Consider the following 19,483-nt stretch of genomic DNA (forward strand, 5'->3'; position numbering starts at 1 on the left):
GTCATTTCTCCACTAACAGTTCAGAACTTACTGCTTAGTCGAGCAGATGGTTGCCTTACTCCCAAGTCTTCGTAGCCCAAAGTTTTTTCCAATATATTTGTAAGACTACTCTTTTGTCGGAAATCACCCGGGATAAAACAGGCTGCTTTCCTTTGGACATTTCCCGTTCTCGTATCAAGTAATGCTGATGTGGGTCCCGTACACTGGAACCGTACTCTAATTGGGATCTTGCCAGGAACTTATACGCCCTCTCCTTTACCTCCTTACTACAAGCCTTAAGTACCCTCATAACCATGTGAAGAGAGCTATATCCATTCTGTACAACCTCATTAATGTGATTACCCCAAAGAAGATCATTCCTTACCTTAATACCTAGGTACTTACAGGGAGCCCCATGAGGTACTTTCACCCCATCAACACAGTAATTAAAACTGAGAGGACTTTTTCCCTTGGTGAAACTTACAACCTGACTTTTCATCCCATTTACCATTATACCATTGTCTGCTGTCCATCTCACAACGTTGTTGAGGTCTTTTTGCAGTCGCCCAAAATCCTGTAACTTATTACTCTGTCCTCCACAAATAACCTTATCTGTTCTTTACTCATATCATTTATATACATAAAGAAACCAAAGGTCCAATAATACTGCCCTGCGGGACCTCCTCGTAACTGTTACAGAATTAGATAATGCTCCACCTACTGTAATCATCTAAGTTCTATTTTCTAGAAATTTAGACACCTAATCAATCACTCTTTTGTCTAGTTCAATAAGCCTCACTTTTGTCAGCAGTCTCCCAGGATCAACCCTATCAAAAGCCTTGGATACATCAATAATGATACAGTCCATTTGACCTCCTGAATCTATAATATTTGCTATAACTTGCTTGAATCCTACAAGTTGAGCCTCGCTGAAATCATCTTTCCTAAACCCAAACTGCCTTCTATCAAACCAGTTAGTAATTTTGTAAATGTGTCTAATATAATCAGAAATAATGCTTTCCCAGAGCTTACAAACAACACGTCAAGCTGACTGTCCTGTAATTATCCGCTGTGGGCCAATTTCAGAAACGATGACTAGTTTTAAGCCTTAGACAATGTCTTAAGTCGAGCACGATCTTCCATTGCATAAACAATGTTCAGCCAGTGTTTAGCTAGATGTCGTTTAGGGTTTCAATTTTGGATCGAAAATGGAAATAGAATTATCTTCCATGCAACTCTTTGCTTGTCGCAACACAGCTACATTGGTCGCAAACAACGAAATTCGTCAGTGCGTGTACCAAACGTTAATCAGCTGTCATCTTTTTACACATTACTCAAATAGGGCTAAGCATGAGCATGACTTGCCCATGGGTACGAATATCGCTTTAGGTGGAAATTAAATCTCATAATATTATCAACACTAAAGCGACACGCCACTGTATGAGGAAGTGTAGCTTTGATTATAGTGTCATTATGGTGAGTGTAATCTACATAGCTTCTATGAAGGGAAGATGAAACTATATTACTATAATATAATGGAATGAGTATTATGGGCCATATAGATGTAGTTTCCATTCTAGAGATCACACGTTCAAAATGCACCATTGGCAGCCCTGATGATTGTATTCCATAGTTTCCTAATTTTTACATCAAGGCAAATACTGGGGCTGTTATTATGGCTACAGCTCTTCCTTCACAGTCCTTGCCTTTTCCCATCTCAGAGTTGCTAAAACGTTACCTGAATTAGCATGACTATTATGCGCAACCTCCCCACCACCACACAACCTACTTTTTAGTGTTGCTATTATGTGTGCTTACTTGGCAGTAAATGTAATAACTGAATCCCTTCCGGTTGATGTGACAGTCCTCTGACGATAGGGACAAGTTATTCTGATATGGATGTAGTCGAAGAGACGTATAATTCCAGGGAAATTATCCCAAATATAATAAAATATATTGGTTGCTAAGACTTGTAGTCTAGTCACATTGATAGTTACCGGACTGTCCACTCTGTTATATGTTTCATAGCACATAACCCCTGATTGTGATTCACTATTAAAATTAGAGGTTAAACAGTGTTCTTGGCAGTGTTTAAACATGGCCGGTTGAACATCAGTTTTAGACAGTGTCTAAGTGATAAATAACGTCTTTGCAATATGTCAGCCATACTCAGACATTGTTTAATCGTAAACATTGTCTAAATACCGTTTCTGCAATCAGCCCTATATGTCTGTCACCCTTTCCTTTGTACGCTGGGGCTAATATTGCAACTCTCTATTCATTTGGTATTGATCCTTGATGCAAAACAGTAATAATATAAATATTTCAGATACGGCATTACATCCCAACCCATTGCCTTTAGTATATCACCAGAAATCTTATCAATCCCAACTGCTTTTCTAGCTTTCAACTTTTATCATTTGTAAATGTCTTTATTATTGTAGTAAATTTCAGTAATTTACCAGTATTAGTCACCTCCTCTGCTGGAACATTATCTTTATTATCTTTATATCTAACTATCTTTAGGCCTACATACTTCTGACTGAATACTTTTGTCTTCTGTAAGGCCTCACATATACACTCCCCTTGTTTTTTAATAATCCCTGAAATATTCTTCCTGGAATCTGTTTCATGCCTTGAAATATCTATAATTTTTTGTTTTACTTTTTTGTCTGCCAAGCAGATTAGTCTAGTCATGTTCAGATAAAGTGCCTATACCAAGTACTTCTTATTGAAGAGTAATCTAGGGATGATCAACGTAGAAATGCAGACAATACAACAGAAGAAAAAACAGCTCCAATAGGGCAGAGCAGTAGCAATTAGAGGCTTTTTTGTCTATGGAACATAATAACCAAGTGGTTTACTATGACAGATAAAGGATAATAATCGAGTAATCTCCTTTTTGTACCTCAACTTATGTATATACTGTATTATGTACTCACAACCAGCAACACAGCTTAGCGAACTCTTCTTTATGTAGCTCCCAGAACCAGAGTTTATTCCCTTCCCTCCAGTATACATCAATGGGCGAAATAGTAAATTTAATAATGGTTGGCTTGTATTTCTAACTCAGTACAGACGACTATCGTGTACTAAGTAAATCAGAACTAAATTCATAAAAGAAAATTTCCTGCTTGGTTACTGTTTAGTAAATAATTTGCTTTCTTTGCCTATTCACAAGTTTATATGTATAATACACAATTACTGACCAAACAATTTCAGGAGGGACTTCAAAACCTTCCCAAATTGGAGAAATTGTGTTTAAATGAAGCAGTTTATGCCAAAGAGATTTTAAGATGTTATCATCCATATAATAATATTAAAAACTCAGGACTTACTGAATATGCCAAGTACAAATCCAACCAAAAGTGAAAAACACCTGATTCTAAATACAGTACATTTTACCCAGTAGTAACTAAACACAACTGGAACATAATTCTTTCCTACAGAAATTAAATTTTATCTCTAGTTTTCCCACACTTAATATTGAAACAGTACCAAATGATTTGCATTAGCGGAAAGGAAACTCTTCATCCTTACCATGCATTAATACACCTACAATCAACCACACATCAATTCATTCAGCAGCATTAAATACATCCTCATTCAACCAAAGAAATAATGGAACTCCTTCAGTACAATTTATAGTTACCTTTCTGCAGGTAAACTATGCGATCAATATTTTACATAAAAATCGCATTAAAGTAACTAAACATAACAAACAGTAAAATTAAAGTTAACAGGGCAGAACGTCATCGAAATGACTCAAGTTTGTTGACGAAAGTAATAATACTATGACTATAAAACCTGATGAACATGGAAATGATGTAATATATCACAGCAACGTTAAAAAGAGAACGAATGGGAGCTAGAAGGTTGGTGCATTGAGGATGAAGAGCCGATCTTCTTCCTTTTTAATCCATCGCAGAAGCTTGTTTACAGCATTGATAGCACCGTGTTTAGTAACTAGAGGTTCAAATGTGACATACAACTCAAATCCTGACGTAACCTGAAAATAAGAAGAGTATGTAAGATAATATCTACTGAAGGATATGCTTTAAAGAACTATGCATTTAATGTTCCTTAGACTAAAGACTATGCTGATTTTAATAGACTAGTATACCAGCTTCTAAATCTTTCATTTAGCACCTGAAGTACAGAGTTACTAATATCACTTGACAAAAGAAACAACAATGAATTAACTGCAGTCAAAAATCACTCACCCATCCAAGCATTGTTTCTTTGTCCAGCTGCTGATGGAGTAGCTTCAGAGGTCGAGATGCTGCATGTAATCGATGATGCAGGGCTCTATACAATCCTAACAGACGTTCCACCTCTTCTGGAGTGTGGTATGGAGGCTCCACAGAAGGACTCCAAAACTGGGCAGTTGATTTACATTTGTACAGGAAATGTCTCATTTCTGGAACTCCTACCTGAGAAGCTGTATAACCCGGTCGGGCCACTGATTCATTGATTGCTTCTAAACAGTTTCCTCTTCGCAGTTTCTGGAAGTAATTCAAATACATGTATACTTTATTTTTTTCACAATTTACTCAATTAACATTTTCAAGAAAGTACAGATCACACATTATGAACAGTCCACTTATTAACCAAAAAGTATTTGAATAGAACAAAGACATTTATGTTATTAAACAACTACAGTGAAACCTCATGAGTGCGTTCCTCTTAACATGTTTTCCCGCTTAGCACATCATCAATTCGAAGTCCCGATTCTCATCGTATTAAATCTATATAAAAATACTTCACTTATCACGTCACTAATTTTCGCCATTAACACAGAGTACAATCACATTTTTCTTAGCCCTGGAAAGGTTATTTGTTGCCCCTTGTGAAAGGAACATGATTTCCAACTCGCATAAGAAAGAGCCCTCACTACAGTTGCGTGATACCTGTAATGGGAAAAGACCTTGAATTCCTGAACTTCAGAGGATAAGTTGCAACTTCGGAGAGCAGGTCGTTAGCTTCAGCCAAGTTCAGTTCTCTTTGCCGGTTAGCAGCGAGATTGCAGAATACCACAGTGAGCTTGTTTGTGCTTGTATTTTGCATTCCATTCAGAAATTAGAAATTTATTTTGTTGAGTGGTACAGTGAAGGGTAGAGAATATTTGTCACCTGACAGCCTACATCTGGATTAGGAACATCATCGTGTGAAGTTGACTAGTGTGGTGCATATTTGTCTTGTGACATCCTAGTTATGGATTCAGGAAAAGAGGTAGCGTGAATGTTGAAACTCGCACCTTCGAGTACAAACAAAAGCTAAAGGTTTCCACCTAATCAATACTATTTGTTGTAACCTAAAAAAAGTTACATATATTTCTTAAAACTAGTTTTGGTCTTACCACAGACCATCATCAGTTAAAATCAAAGTTAAGGCAAGACATGAATACAGATAAAATTTATGAAGCTAGCATGAAATTCAATGCAAGACAAGTAATGATTTGAAAAACACTCATCACAATCACATGTCCTGTGCAAGCTCTCAGCTTTCTGCCAATTTGAAGACTGCACCTCACAGAAGATCAGGTGAAACACTAAAATACCAGCACTTGAGTAATCTTCTAGAACTCAGCTCAGCTGAAAACAAGTATGAACAGAATGATGTTATGGGAAAGAGTTGAGATGTTCATTTGTTTCCATTCAGCTGAGCTGAGTTCTAGAAGATTCCTCAAGTACTGGTATTTTAAGTGCTTCTTCAACAATCCATACAGGAAACAAATGAATATCTCAACACTTTCCTATCAACATCATTCTGTTCACACTTGTTTCAGCTGAGCTGAGTTCTAGAAGATTCTTCACCTAGTCTTCTGTGAGGTGCAGTCTTCAAATTGGAAGAAAGCTGAGAGCTTGCACAGGACATGTGATTGCGATGAGTGTTTTTCAAATCTTTACTTGTCTTGCATTAAATTTCATGCTTGCTTCATAAATTTTATCTACATTCATGTCTTGCCTTAACTTTGATTTTGACTGATGATGGTCTCTGATAAGACTGAAACTAGTTTCAACAAATACAGTAGACGTCTGTTATAGCGAGAATCCATATAGCGAAAAATTTACTCGCTATATGGGATTGTCATTATGTCCGATTTTTGTAAAAGTCGGGAAAACCGCCATAGACATTAAAATCAGTATGAAATGGCAATCAGTTTGCACAAAACTTGCGTTTTCGCGGATAATATCCACACTACGGCTTACTTGTGTGTTTTTCGAAATCCGATACTACGTGAAAGCGTGTGTTTAATTTCATTTTGAAATATATATCCCCACATTTCTCCAAATCCAAGACGACCCCCACTTTTTCCTTCAAAATTTTTTAATCAGGCTTAAAAAGTGCTTTGTAAAATCATATGAATGTCTTTCTGATACAGTACGTGTTTTAGACTATTTGTAGATGCCGTATTTTTTTTTTTTGCGGCCGTACAATTATGCTTTATTTCAGCGGGTTTAATAACCATTAACTTAAAATTGGCACAATATCAAAGGGAATTCATTGAAAGTTTGCCGGCAATACACATTCCACGCGCCTCTACAATAAGACGATCCATCAGGAAAATGTTCTTGCTTACTATAAAACTGTTACTTTCACTCAGGCGCTTCACGCACGTCTTGCTTGCCGGATTCGGTCAACTTCAGCGGCTAGCGATGTACAAACAGGTCTTAACCGCGGTATGGCAATTCTGCCCTTGCATTTTTGTGCACATACCTCACAATTTCATCTTCGACTTCTTTAAAGCGTCCTTGTTGCGGGCCACTGAATGCATTTTTTGTGCAGTACGCATTTTTTAGCTATCTTTGTCTTTATGGCAACGCCGAATATTGGCTTTAGTTAGGCCTATGCTGTATTTTCTTGCGACTGCACAATTATTATACATTTCCGAGTGTTTAATAGCCCTTAACTTAAAATTGGCATCATAACATCGACGAGAACCCGTTGAAAATTTGCCAGTAATACCTGTTCCACGTATCTTTACAATACGATGATTCATCACAAAAATATTACTGCTGTCTATAAAACTTAAATTTTACTAAGCGTCAGGTACAGCAGACGTGTTATAACTGCTACTGAGTAGCCGTGGCCTTTCTAAGAATTCGAAATCTTGCATGTTTTGATGCCATTCTGCAGTTTTGAGAAACTTTTTTTTTTTTTTTTTTTTGTAGAGGATTATAGAATGTCATTCTCTTCACTATTTTGTTACACAAAGGCACTGTACAACCGGTCGCCGCGGCTAGCGATGTATGATAAAGACCGCCTCTTTATCATAGTTAATTAGTTGGAATAAAAAATTCGTTTGACAATGAAACATACGACAAATATAGACATTGCTTTGCTCTAGGTCACCAACAAGTCTGTTCTGTGATCTACAAACACACAGCAGTAATTTTAACCCAGATCCAAGCGTTTTAGGTCAATGTGTATATTTCAAATAGTTCATATATTTTCAAGTAGACTGAAACAAGAGCAACAAGTCTGTTCCGTGTTCTACAAACACACAGCAGAATTTTTAACCCAGATCCAAGAACTTTCTTGAAGTGCCAAACGTTTCCTGTCACTGTGTATATAATTTGTCATTAGGTTTTATTTCAACTGGTTCACATGTTTTCAAATTGACTGAAACAAGACTGACAAGTCTGTTCTGTGTTCTACACACACACACGGCAGTAATTTGAAGACAGATCCAAGAACTTTCTTAAAGTGCCAAGCATTTCATGTCATTATGTATATATAGGTGGGCCGGCACAAGGTTGCACTTGACAGTTGTAATTCATGTTGGCACCACTACAAAAATGAAATGAAGAACGTCACCCATCAATCAGAATCACCAATCTACTACTTTTTATGTCAGATACAGTTACACATTTTATTAATGTTAATTCTTATTTAATTCCGTACAGTGCTTATAATCTTTTATTTGCTTACAAAATATGAGCATTTAAAAAATATTATAAGGTTTAAGTGAGTCACAATATAAATACGAACTATTTTCAGTTGATTGTTGTTGGCAATATGGGTAGTATAGTGGTGCCATCTATATCTAGCTTGACTACTGTATTAAAGTGTTGCCGTTTTGCCTGTCGTCGCTTGCACGTGGTCAGGTATGATTTGCACGTTTATGAAAGTTTTATTTTCTTTGTGAGATAATTGTGAAATTTTATTTTAACGAATGCAGTGCGATGTCACAAAAACAAAAACATAGTTATGAACCGCGATGCGATAATCCTTTACGCCATGGAGTGGCCCTTAATAGTCAGGCATTAGAATTAGTGCAGAGAACTCGTGAGTTTTACGAGAGGGAGAATAAATTTGTACGTTTGTATAGCCGTAGATCAAGCTATGGAATGCATATATCAAACATTAGGGCTTTCAAAGCGTACTGTTATTCAGACAGGTGATCGCCTCCAGGAACAGAAGGAAAGAGGGACTGGGGAACATAGCAATAGCAGAAACGGGGCTGATAGTAGGGACTTGTTTCACAGCACTCCGGGAAAGAAACGAATTAAGCTCCTGCAACATGAATTAATTCTTTCCAGGCTGATACAATACGAAGACACGTGTATGATTATTACAGCTCAAAGTCCCTTTTACCATTGTTATGGACAATGCACCTTACAACTACATTGATGATCTGCCTAGACGACAATAACAACGAAGGCGACGGTAGTATAGTAGTATCTGGAGGGTATCGAGCCTCTACCTGTATGAATCAGGTATGAACGTAAGGTTTCTGAATTTTCGTAAATTTTATAGAGTTTACTTGAAACCTTTTGTGTTAGCACCGACGTATAGTATTCTAACATTTATTGGTGTATATAAAGTGAGATACTTGTCAGCCAATTTTTTCTGTATTTTCTAACAGCGCGATAATAAGAACTTCGTAGTATATGTATCTCGTATAATTGTGTGTGACGAAATTTTTTATTGTAAACTTAATCGATGTGATGCAAGTTCGATTTTTGTCGGCCGATTTCATTTGTATTGTGTATCATCGCGATGACATTAAAAGAATTTCTCCCATGTTTTTAAAAACTTGAGTGTCGTGCAGTTAGCTGTTGTTGCGCCTGTGTGCATCCTTACGCTGGCCCACCTATAATTTGTCATTAGGTGTTATTTCAACTCGTTCACATGTTTTCAAGTTGATTGAAACAAGACCAACAAGTCTGTTCCGAGTTCTACAAACACATGACAGTATTTTTAACTCAGATCCAAGAACTTTCTTCAAGTACCAAGTGTTTCATGTCATTGTGTACACAATTTGTCATTATGTTTTATGTCAACCTATTGATATGTATTTAGGCAACTGCCATTGTGTACATAATTTTGTCATGTTTTATGTCAACCTATTGAGATGTATGTAGGTAATCCTCATGATAATTGTTATCAGATTCCCTTTGATTTAATTATTCTACAAGAACTGATGATGACTCCAAGGGAGTCGAAACCAGTCTTCGCTTAATAAGTTTCAAATATTTTACATTGTGTTGAATGGTGGAACATCCCTCTATTATATTAGTTATACGTCAACATGGAAATGAAAATCATAACCTATTAAATGCCATCATATCGGAATATATCACACCTAGTCTTTCCATGTCCCTGTTGGATAGTTGTCTTGTGACAGCCTAGTTATGGATTCGGAAAAAGACGTGAAATTACTTATGAAGAAAGGACTAAAATCTACCAGAAAGTTGACTGGCACCTGCATCTTTAAGCGCACAGAGGTAGCGTGAATGATGAAAAAACAACAAAGAAATAATAAAATAAATGTGTAGATATGTGTAAGGTTACAGATGTGAAGATTCCCACCAAACTGTCAAATGTGTTAAAATCTGAAATCTGACAAGTACAAATTGAGTGAACACAGGGAAGCATTGATTTGAGGCAAATTTTACTGGTGTCAGTGTTTGGATGGAAGCAGCTAGTTCTGTATAAATATTCAACCAGTCAGTGAAAAAGTATGGGGTTAGAAATTAATATCTGGGTGATGGGGACAGTAATGGTTTCAAGAAAGTGCTAGAGAGTAATCTTTATGAGGATGTCAATATTGAAAAATGTCCAGAAGAGAATGGGTTCTTGCCTTTATAGGTTATGGCAAGAATTCAAGGTTAATCTCTTTCAAGACAGGGAAATCACTGTCAGCTTAAGGTACACTGATAGCAAAGGTAAAAGACAATTTAGAGAATTATTATGGGCTGGCCATCAGTACAAACACAGAAAATCTGAAAAATATGCCAGAAGCATAAATTATTATTGTAGATTAAGTATGTTCTCTCACTGGCCAATGAAGTTAGCTTTATGATTACTACCTATCCACTTCGACTTCTGGCTGCTATGTTTAATAATTTATTATCTTCTATTTCACACCAATTTCTTATTATACGAATCAGATAAAGAACTATACTTACTTCAACAATCTTCTGCTTGGCTTCAGATAATGTGAAAAAGACTTCTCGATCCACAGTAAGAAGGAGAAGACAAGCTTGACAATCATCAGATAAGTAAGATACATGGCCGTGAAGAAATCCACTGAAATTTACAAATATGGATATAAACATTAAACTAACTGGAAATGCATCCCTAAAATTTAAAAATAATAGATAACCATCTTCACATTGTCGCTGCACCTAGAAAAACCACTATGTGTTAATATTTCAACTTATAACTCTGTCATCTAAGGTTCAGTATTGCATGAACTATAACAACAAATTTTTGCTGTAAGTGATACATGTGCTGTGGGCCAGTATTTATCCCATCAACATTGTCACATAGCGTTATTTCGAAGCACAAGGATGATATTCTAAAATTTAAATATGGTATGTAGTGAAATAAGTTATCGAGATCAAAAGCAGTACACAAACATTAATTTCCTACATCAGGATACCAAAACTAGTTGGAGATCATTATTCCATTACAAGGCAAATGAATTTCAAAATGATCTCACATATAAAAAGACCTTCCTCAAGGCAACATATTTTATTGAATTCAAGAAATCTAGAATGATTTAGACATTAACTTTGAAGGTGGCCATCTTTCAAACTCATTTTTGTTTAGACACAACTGTTTAAATTGAAGATGGTGGTGGTGATTTTTGTTTTAAGAGGAAGTACAACGAGGTAATCATCCTCTCTGAATAAATTAGTGGAAAAGAAATTTAAAATATAAAACAAAATTATTTATTCAACAAAGGAATATGGAAATGCAGTACAAAATTTAAAAAATTAAAAAACAATTATAGAATTAGGCCGAAAAGATTACTAACATATCAAAAGGGAACGTACGTTCCCTGAGTAACAGTACACTCGTAATTTATATACCCTTGATAAGCCCACTGTCGCACATAAAGCGGATGACAAGATCAGCAGTAGTCGCGTCATCGGCTAGTATGCATTCGAGTGTTTCCTGCAAGCCGAGGCTCCGTCTTAGGCCAGAGAGATCGGCCCACTCTGTGAGGATATGGGCCACGGTGAAGTCGGTACCACAAGAACACACTGGAGGGTCTTCCCTCTTTAGGAGATAAGAGTGCGTGGATCGTAAATGACTTATCCTCAGCCTGCACAATACAATGGCCTCTCTCCGTGAAGGTTGGAAATAGGACCGCTGCATGGTAGTTGTCTTCTTAATTGCTCTCAGCTTGTTGGGAGTTCGGATATCTAGCCACTCCGATTCCTAGGACGCCAAGATGGTTCGACGTAGCTGAGAACAAATATCCTTAGCAGGTACAGTGACTGGTCTGGGAGGTAAAAGTACAGCATCCTTTGCAGCTTCATCCGCAAGTTCGTTTCCCGCAATCCTAACGTGGCTTGAAAGCCACGCAAAAGTGATTCTGGTGCCAGCATCCCGTAACCTAGCTAGGTCATGTATCTGCTGTACCAGTGGGTGTTGCGAGAAACAGGTTTCAATAGACTGCAGAGAGCTTAACAAATCGGTACACATAAGAAAGTGGCTTCTTTCGTCATACAGCGCACACTGCAGAGCCTCTAAGATGGCGTAAAGCTCTGCAGTATACACGCTACATACCTTAGGAAGCGAGATCTTCGTGCTCATATCATCAATGACGAAAGAGCAACCAACATTATCTCCGATTTTAGAACCTTCCGTGAAGATATGTCTTGCAGCCAGATATTCGTGAACGAAGTCCTGGAAATACCTCCGATAAACGGAGGAATCCGTGTTCACCTTGGGTCCACGCGGAACCAACCATGGAGGTACCTCGCTGAAAGTTCGTTCAAGACAACTACTGATATCAATATTCAAATCTTGACAAAAGCTATCAATCCGAAACCCAACCGGCCGTGTGGCATTCGGCCGGTCTTGGCACCGCTGGTGGTATTGGGTACGATAGATGCATTGATAGCTTGGATGTAGCGGCATTTCACGAATTTTGGCAGCGTACGTGAGGAGTAACTGCTGCCTCCTTATCCGTAAAGGTGGAACTCCCACTTCAGCGAGTAGGTTGGGAATGGGGCTAGTACGGAAAGCACCCGTTGCCAGCCTTACTCCACTATGGTAGCGTAGATTTCGATGCTGAGCCATAAGCCGCATTTCCATAGTCAATTCAGGAGAGGACCGTCGCCATGTAAAATCGTAGCAGTACCACATGGTCAGCCTCCCCACGAAGTGCCGCTGAGAAATTTAAGCATGTTAAGTCTCTTCGTGCAGCCAACCTTCAACGGACAGATGTGGGGCTGCCACGTAAGTCTCTTATCAAAATGGAGACCCAGGAATCTGCAGGTGTCAACCACTGGTAAGACACTGTTTCGCAAGCGGAACTCTCATTCGAGATGCACTGGCCGACGTCGACAGAAATGTACAACTGAGGTTTTCACTGCTGAAAATCGAAAACCATGTTGCAAGGCCCATCTGTCGACTCGGTTAATAGCTTGCTGTAGCTGTCTCTCAGCAAATGCCACCCTTCCGGAGCTGTAAGTCGTCTACGTACAGCGATGGAACGACTGCGGGCCCAGCAGCGGCAACTATGCCGTTGATGGCGATTGCGAACAGCGTGACACTCAGTACAGATCCCTGGGGTACTCCATTTTCCTGAACGTAATATTGAGAAAATGCATTCCCTACTCGGACTCGAAAGAGACGGAGGGACATGAAGTTCTCAATAAACATTGGCAAATTTCCCCGAAATCCCCACTGGAGAGAATCCCATATCGCCAGGTAGTGTCGTAAGCTTTCTCCAGGTCAAAAAACACGGCGACTAGGTGTTCCTTCCGGAGAAAGGCCTCCTGAATGGCGCTCTCCAGTCTGAACAGATGATCAGTGGCAGACCGATGAGAGCAAAAACTACACTGGTAGTTAGACAAGAGACCCTCCTTTTGCATGGCCCGCACAAGACGCCGGTTAACCATCCTTTCAAATAATACCAATATAAATGGTCCGTTATTGGACATTTCAAATAGCTTACAGAGGCCATTCTTAAGGCATATTGGCCTATAACTATCCAGAAATTCCCTCGCGCCATTGAGATGGAAACACTCCCTCACTCCATAATCTGTTGAATAGGGTGAGGACATCCTTGAGATATCTGTCGCTCAAATGCTTAAGCATTTGATTATGGATTTTGTCCGGTCCGGGAGCCGTATCTCTGCATAGCGCGAGTGCACCCCGCAACTCCCACTCTGAGAAGGGCACGTTGTAGGGATGCGAAGCACTACAGGCAAAACAAACATGGTGTGCCTCTGCTTCGCGCTTAATTGGAAGAAATGCAGAGTCGTATCTCCTAGAGCTTTGACGTATCTGCGAAATGTGACGCGATGTGGTCAGCAATGACTGAAGTAATCGTAACTATATCTCCATTAATGGAGATTCTGAGTACTGAGGGCACATTCTGTACTCCGACAATATGGCAGAGTTTTGTCCACACTTGTGATGACGGAGTATGTGCCGTGATGAATGACACATACTTTTCCCACGTAGCTTTCTTACTTTCTCGAGTCAAAAAACGGGCCTTCGCGTACAGACGCTTAAAAGTGACATGATTGGCCATCGTAGGATTCCGACGATAATGCTTAAAAGCCCGTCGGCGATCATGTATGGCCGCTGCAATTTCATCTGTCCACCATGGGACTTGTTTCCGGCGACGAATACGGGATGAGGAAGGAATTGTTTCCTCCGCAGCAGCCAAAATTCCATTAGTAATGGAAGAAACGTGGTCGTCAACAGACTCCAGCATATCATCAGCCATCACTGCGCGTTTAGAAAATTCCTGCCAATTTGCCCGCCGAAGTAACCAGCGCTTGGGTACTTCATACTGTCTTTCATTCAAGAGAGATAGAATTATCGGGAAGTGGTCACCATCACAGAGGTAGTCTTGTACTTGCCACCGCAACAGGGCAACTAGCGCACGGCTGCACAAAGTGATATCTAGGTGTGAGAATGTGCCATGTGAGCTGCTGAAATGTGTCGGTTCCCCTGTATTAAGCACGCAAAGATCAAACAAGTTGATCATTCACTCGAGCATCCTTCCCCTAGCACAGGAAGACAGATAACCCCATAGTATGTTACGGGCATTCACATATCCCAGCATGAGGAAAGGAGGAGGCAACTGATTGATCAAATCTTGTAGTGCACGAATTTCAAGGTCGTAATCCGGTGGAATGTAGACGTTGCAAACCGTTGTCATTACTGGCAATGGAATGCGAACGCAACTGCATCTAGCTGAGTACGGAGCGGTACTTCTTCGCTGAAGATGTCGGAGCGAACTAGGGTGCAAACGCCCCTAGTTGCCGCGCCATCCACAGCTACTCTGTCTTTGAAATAAAGACAATATCCTCTCATAGTCGTGTCGTGTCCAGGTCTCAAACGAGATTCCTGTAGACAGGCTATGGAGGCCGCATAGATGGATATCAATAGACGTAACTCAGCTACGCGACAGTGATAACTACTGCAGTTCCACTGCAACAGAGCCATTGTGTGGATAGGTAATGCCTCGAATTCAGAGCAATTTCTTGCCCTTTGTTCGGTCCATTACCTGCCAGGTTCCGCAGTCTTTGTCGGTATCGTTATTGTCACAATCACCATCCACGACAATGAGTGGTTCAGTCTCCATTGCCTCCTCAGAAGAGGAAGGCACGGTGACTGGACCCTCTGTGGACGGTGATCTCATTGTTCGGGAACTGGGAGAACTAGGTTCTCCAGAAAGTGATTGAACAGGAGGGCGTCGGGGCCTCTCGTACTTGCCCACCGCTTCTCTCTTTTTTGGAGGAGAGCTGGCAGATCGCTTGCCGGATTTCTTCGGGATCCTATGGACCCCGACTGAGTTGGAGAAGGCTTCTTCTCCAATTTTTTAAGGGAGCTCTGTGGCTTCACCTTCTCTTCCTTTATGATCTGGGCATTGGAAGGAGGGCTGGACTTTCCAGCCCTATTTGGGGAAGTCTTTCCCCATGCCCTGTTGGGGGAGGACATCCCAGCCAAACGTTCCTGGGAAGGGCCCTTCCCAGGCAACGTCGACAGTAACGCTCTTTTCAGTGCTTCACGATTTGAACTTCCAGTTTCTTTAGTTACTGAATTTTGTTGCTGGCTTTGACTTTTCGATGTATTTTCAGTGCTGGTGTTCTGTACAAAACTCTGTGGAGTGATCCACATGTTTGCAACCTTTTCAGCGAAGGAGATGGAGAACTCCGGAGCAGCCATGGACTTGAACTTCCTCCGGGCATCTGGATAAGATAGCTTATCCAGCGTTTTTATCTCCTGGATCTTCTTCTCCCGCTTGAATGTGGAGCAATCCTTGGAGATTGGAGCATGTGTACCCGGGCAGTTGACGCACACAGGTGGTGGTGTACATTCAACGCCACCATGCTCACACTTCCCACACATTTTGCAGGTCGTCGAACCTGTACATCGCAATGAAGTGTGGCCAAACTTTTGACAGTTATAACACCTCATTGGTGCCGGAATATATGGACGAACAGTCAGACGATACATTGCCACTTTTATCCGTTCAGATACGGTCTCGGCGTCGAAGGTAAGGATGAAAGCACCCATATCAAGTAGCTTATCTCCCACACGCCTCTTCAACCTCTTCACGTCGGTTACACCCCGACGTGCTAGGTACCGGATCATCGTATTATCGGAAGACTTAATCAAATCCCTGTGGAATATAACTCCCTTGCAGGAGTTAAGGGTTTGGTGCTTCTCGATTTTCACCTTTACCTTTCCGAATAACTTGGCTTTAAGTAGCCATCTGGACTGTTCAGCCGTAGATGTCTTGATAAGTACGGATCCATCGCGGAGCTTGCGCATCACGTCGACTTCACCAGCAACAATTTCTTCGACGGAACTGCTGATCATGAAAGAACATTCATCAAGAAAACTCTTACCATCGACCCTGGAAGCAACCAGGAATCGAGGAAGACGTTTGTCACTTACATAATCCACTGGAACTGGAGTATACTGCTTTCGTTTCTTAGCAATTTTAGATGCTGTTTTTTGAAGGGTGCCACCCTTTGGAACAGAAGGATTAGAAGAGAGAGGTTCCATTTTTGGTCCCATGAGTACTCCGGAAATAAGGTCGACCTTCGGTAGAGCCAAGGAGATGTACCGAAGGCAAGGCTATATACTCCAGAGGGCGCCCGGTATCTGGAGGGGCTCGCTAGGAACTACTCTCCCAGTAGCCATGCATCACCTCGCCATGACCCAAAACTTGTGATTGGGGGAGGATAGAACCTCCTTACTAACCTAATCTACCCGAGGCAGAGAGGGTGGCCAGACAGGAAGAGGAATGAAATTTAAGAAGGTGAGAATAGATGGGTAGAAATAGTGATGAAGAATAAAGAGCAAAGACACCTCTCAAGCAACTCGGGGGACACCTTGTTAGTCTGGCCCTACACCGAGGCCAATCCAGCATGGGTAACCCTAAGCTGGCACAGCCCTCGGGATCAACAAGCACACAAGCCCCCACACCGACGTCAAGGTCATGGTGTCCCTAGAGGGGGCTTAAATTGAAGCTGAACTATCCTCAAACGACATTCCTACCTCAATAATAATAATATAAAAGAATTTATTGAACTCCAACCTATTCAATACATTACTGGATGTTAACATTTTTAGTTAAACATCGTTAAAATGGAGACATGTTTCGCCCTCCATGTGGGGCATCATCAGTCATATCAAAGCACCTCAAAATTAAACCAGACGTCTGGTTGAAAATTATGAGCAATATTTGTAAGAAAGAATACATTAAAAACATGTACAAAGTCCTATCCAAAACGAAATAACAACAGACTAGTTACACATAGTAAAATACGCTAGTGGTTTCTTAATATTAAAATGAGGTTATCATATGCACAGTATAAAAATGGAAGTAATCAAAGTCCGTATGATATTGAGTTCGATGGTAGTTCTGCGTAGTATATACAAATGTTGGCAAAATAAAACACAATTTATAATTACTGTACACTTATTTCTAATTGTTAAAAATGATGAGGTAAAACATTCCAATTTGACTATTTGTAATTTGGCTCCAACCAAAATAATTCGCCCTAGGATTCATGAGGTAGTCAAACTCCCTTGGTCACTCTCTATTTGAATGGAGTGCACAGTGCAAATGAACAGCTTTTGTTGATTGTAAACTGAGGCTGTGCTAAGACAGAGTTAAAACAACACCAGCTTCAAATGAAGATAGTTAAAAACATCATTAGGTTCTTCCTAGTTGACTGAAAATTTGCGTATATTTTGTTGTTGAAGTGTGGGAAAGTCAGTTGTTGGTTGAATGGGCAACGGTCGAAAATGTTGTGCAGTGCAATCGGTGTTTGAGCTGTCCTACATGTGAGGGAAATCTTGAAAGCTGTTGAGCTGTTGCCTAATTGTTAGGAGGTTTGTGGAGCACTGCACACTTCAACAACAAAATATACGCAAATTTTCAGTCAACTAGGAAGAACCTAATGATGTTTTTAACTATCTTCATTTGAAGCTGGTGTTGTTTTAACTCTGTCTTAGCACAGCCTCAGTTTACAATCAACAAAAGCTGTTCATTTGCACTGTGCACTCCATTCAAATAGAGAGTGACCAACGGAGTTTGACTACCTCATGAATCCTAGGGCGAATTATTTTGGTTGGAGCCAAATTACAAATAGTCAAATTGGAATGTTTTACCTCATCATTTTTAACAATTAGAAATAAGTGTACAGTAATTATAAATTGTGTTTTATTTTGCCAACATTTGTATATACTACGCAGAACTACCATCGAACTCAATATCATACGGACTTTGATTACTTCCATTTTTATACTGTGCATATGATAACCTCATTTTAATATTAAGAAACCACTAGCGTATTTTACTATGTGTAACTAGTCTGTTGTTATTTCGTTTTGGATAGGACTTTGTACGTGTTTTTAATGTATTCTTTCTTACAAATATTGCTCATAATTTTCAACCAGACGTCTGGTTTAATTTTGAGGTGCTTTGATATGACTGATGATGCCCCACATGGAGGGCGAAACATGTCTCCATTTTAACGATGTTTAACTAAAAATGTTAACATCCAGTAATGTATTGAATAGGTTGGAGTCCAATAAATTCTTTTATATTATTATTATTGAGATTCTTTCAATACGGAAAATAAAATGATTTTCATTACTTGCAATGACATTCCTACCTTCCATAAAACTATGTTACTAAGGTTCTGACATGCTGATTGAATGTGCTGTTTACTTATGACAATCACACAAACGTTTTGAAGTCCAGTGAGCATGAGCTGATAATCTCAATGTTTTGCCCTTTAACACACCGATCAAAACCACCGTTAGTAAGCTAACTTTTTTTATCGCGAGACAACAATGTAAAGCTTTTCAGTGATAGTCATTCCTGTTACAGGAGTTACTCGTGGAGCAGAAAGAGGTTAAAGAAGGTGCAGGCTTGAATGGATCTAACTACGATATCAAGAAATGATTTAGAACTTTAACAAAGGTTATATTTCTTTCAGGACTTCAAACTTAACAATATTTCATAACAATGAAACAATGACAATCTAGAAGCAAGACAAGGAAAATCCAAAATTTAGTGATTTTTGCAGGTTCTGGACTTCAAGCACCTCGTCTTACAATTCCTGAGCTTCCAGCTCAAATTTACAATTAAAAAATGAGAACAAATTTATTCAAGGGCAGAAATCCTCTAATTCAAAGAGCACTTGCTCCTAAAATTACAATATCTAGTCTTCCAGAGGCACTCATTAGAATTACCAAAACCTGAAAAGAGCTAACAGGCTCTCAGTTTCTCAAGCCTACTCAAGGCAACATTGCATGAAAATCTGATCATCTCTGGCCTTACAAGGCACTATTTACAAATAGGTCTTATTACACAGAGGTATCTAGTGCCCAATCTACAGGGCCTTAGTGAAAAAGAACAGGTTAAATAAACAGCTCAAGTACAATTTGAATGGAGGTGAAGACTGAGCTCCAAAAATTTGAAACCTATGAAGGTGATAAGAAAGTTTTGAAGAACTACAGGGGAATTACTCTAATATCCCATGTTGCTAAGATA

At 39.6% G+C, this 19,483-nt stretch overlaps 1 protein-coding gene across 1 annotated transcript in view; it reads right to left on the reverse strand.

Moving 5' to 3' along the window:
* Positions 1 to 1,871: 1,871 nt before the first annotated feature.
* The window catches only part of Mon1 (vacuolar fusion protein MON1 homolog), an 80,797-nt gene continuing 63,185 nt past the window's right edge, over positions 1,872 to 19,483 (reverse strand). Inside the window, exons 6-8 of the mRNA XM_067146461.2 lie at positions 10,398 to 10,518; positions 4,203 to 4,484; positions 1,872 to 3,988 (exon numbers count right to left, since the gene is read on the reverse strand). Coding sequence (XP_067002562.1) covers positions 3,848 to 3,988; positions 4,203 to 4,484; positions 10,398 to 10,518 — 544 coding nt within the window. The 3' untranslated portion in view covers positions 1,872 to 3,847. The remainder of the gene's footprint in view (positions 3,989 to 4,202; positions 4,485 to 10,397; positions 10,519 to 19,483) is intronic.

This window comes from Anabrus simplex, chromosome 4 (assembly GCF_040414725.1).
Source record: "Anabrus simplex isolate iqAnaSimp1 chromosome 4, ASM4041472v1, whole genome shotgun sequence".
Taxonomy (NCBI): domain Eukaryota; kingdom Metazoa; phylum Arthropoda; class Insecta; order Orthoptera; family Tettigoniidae; genus Anabrus; species Anabrus simplex.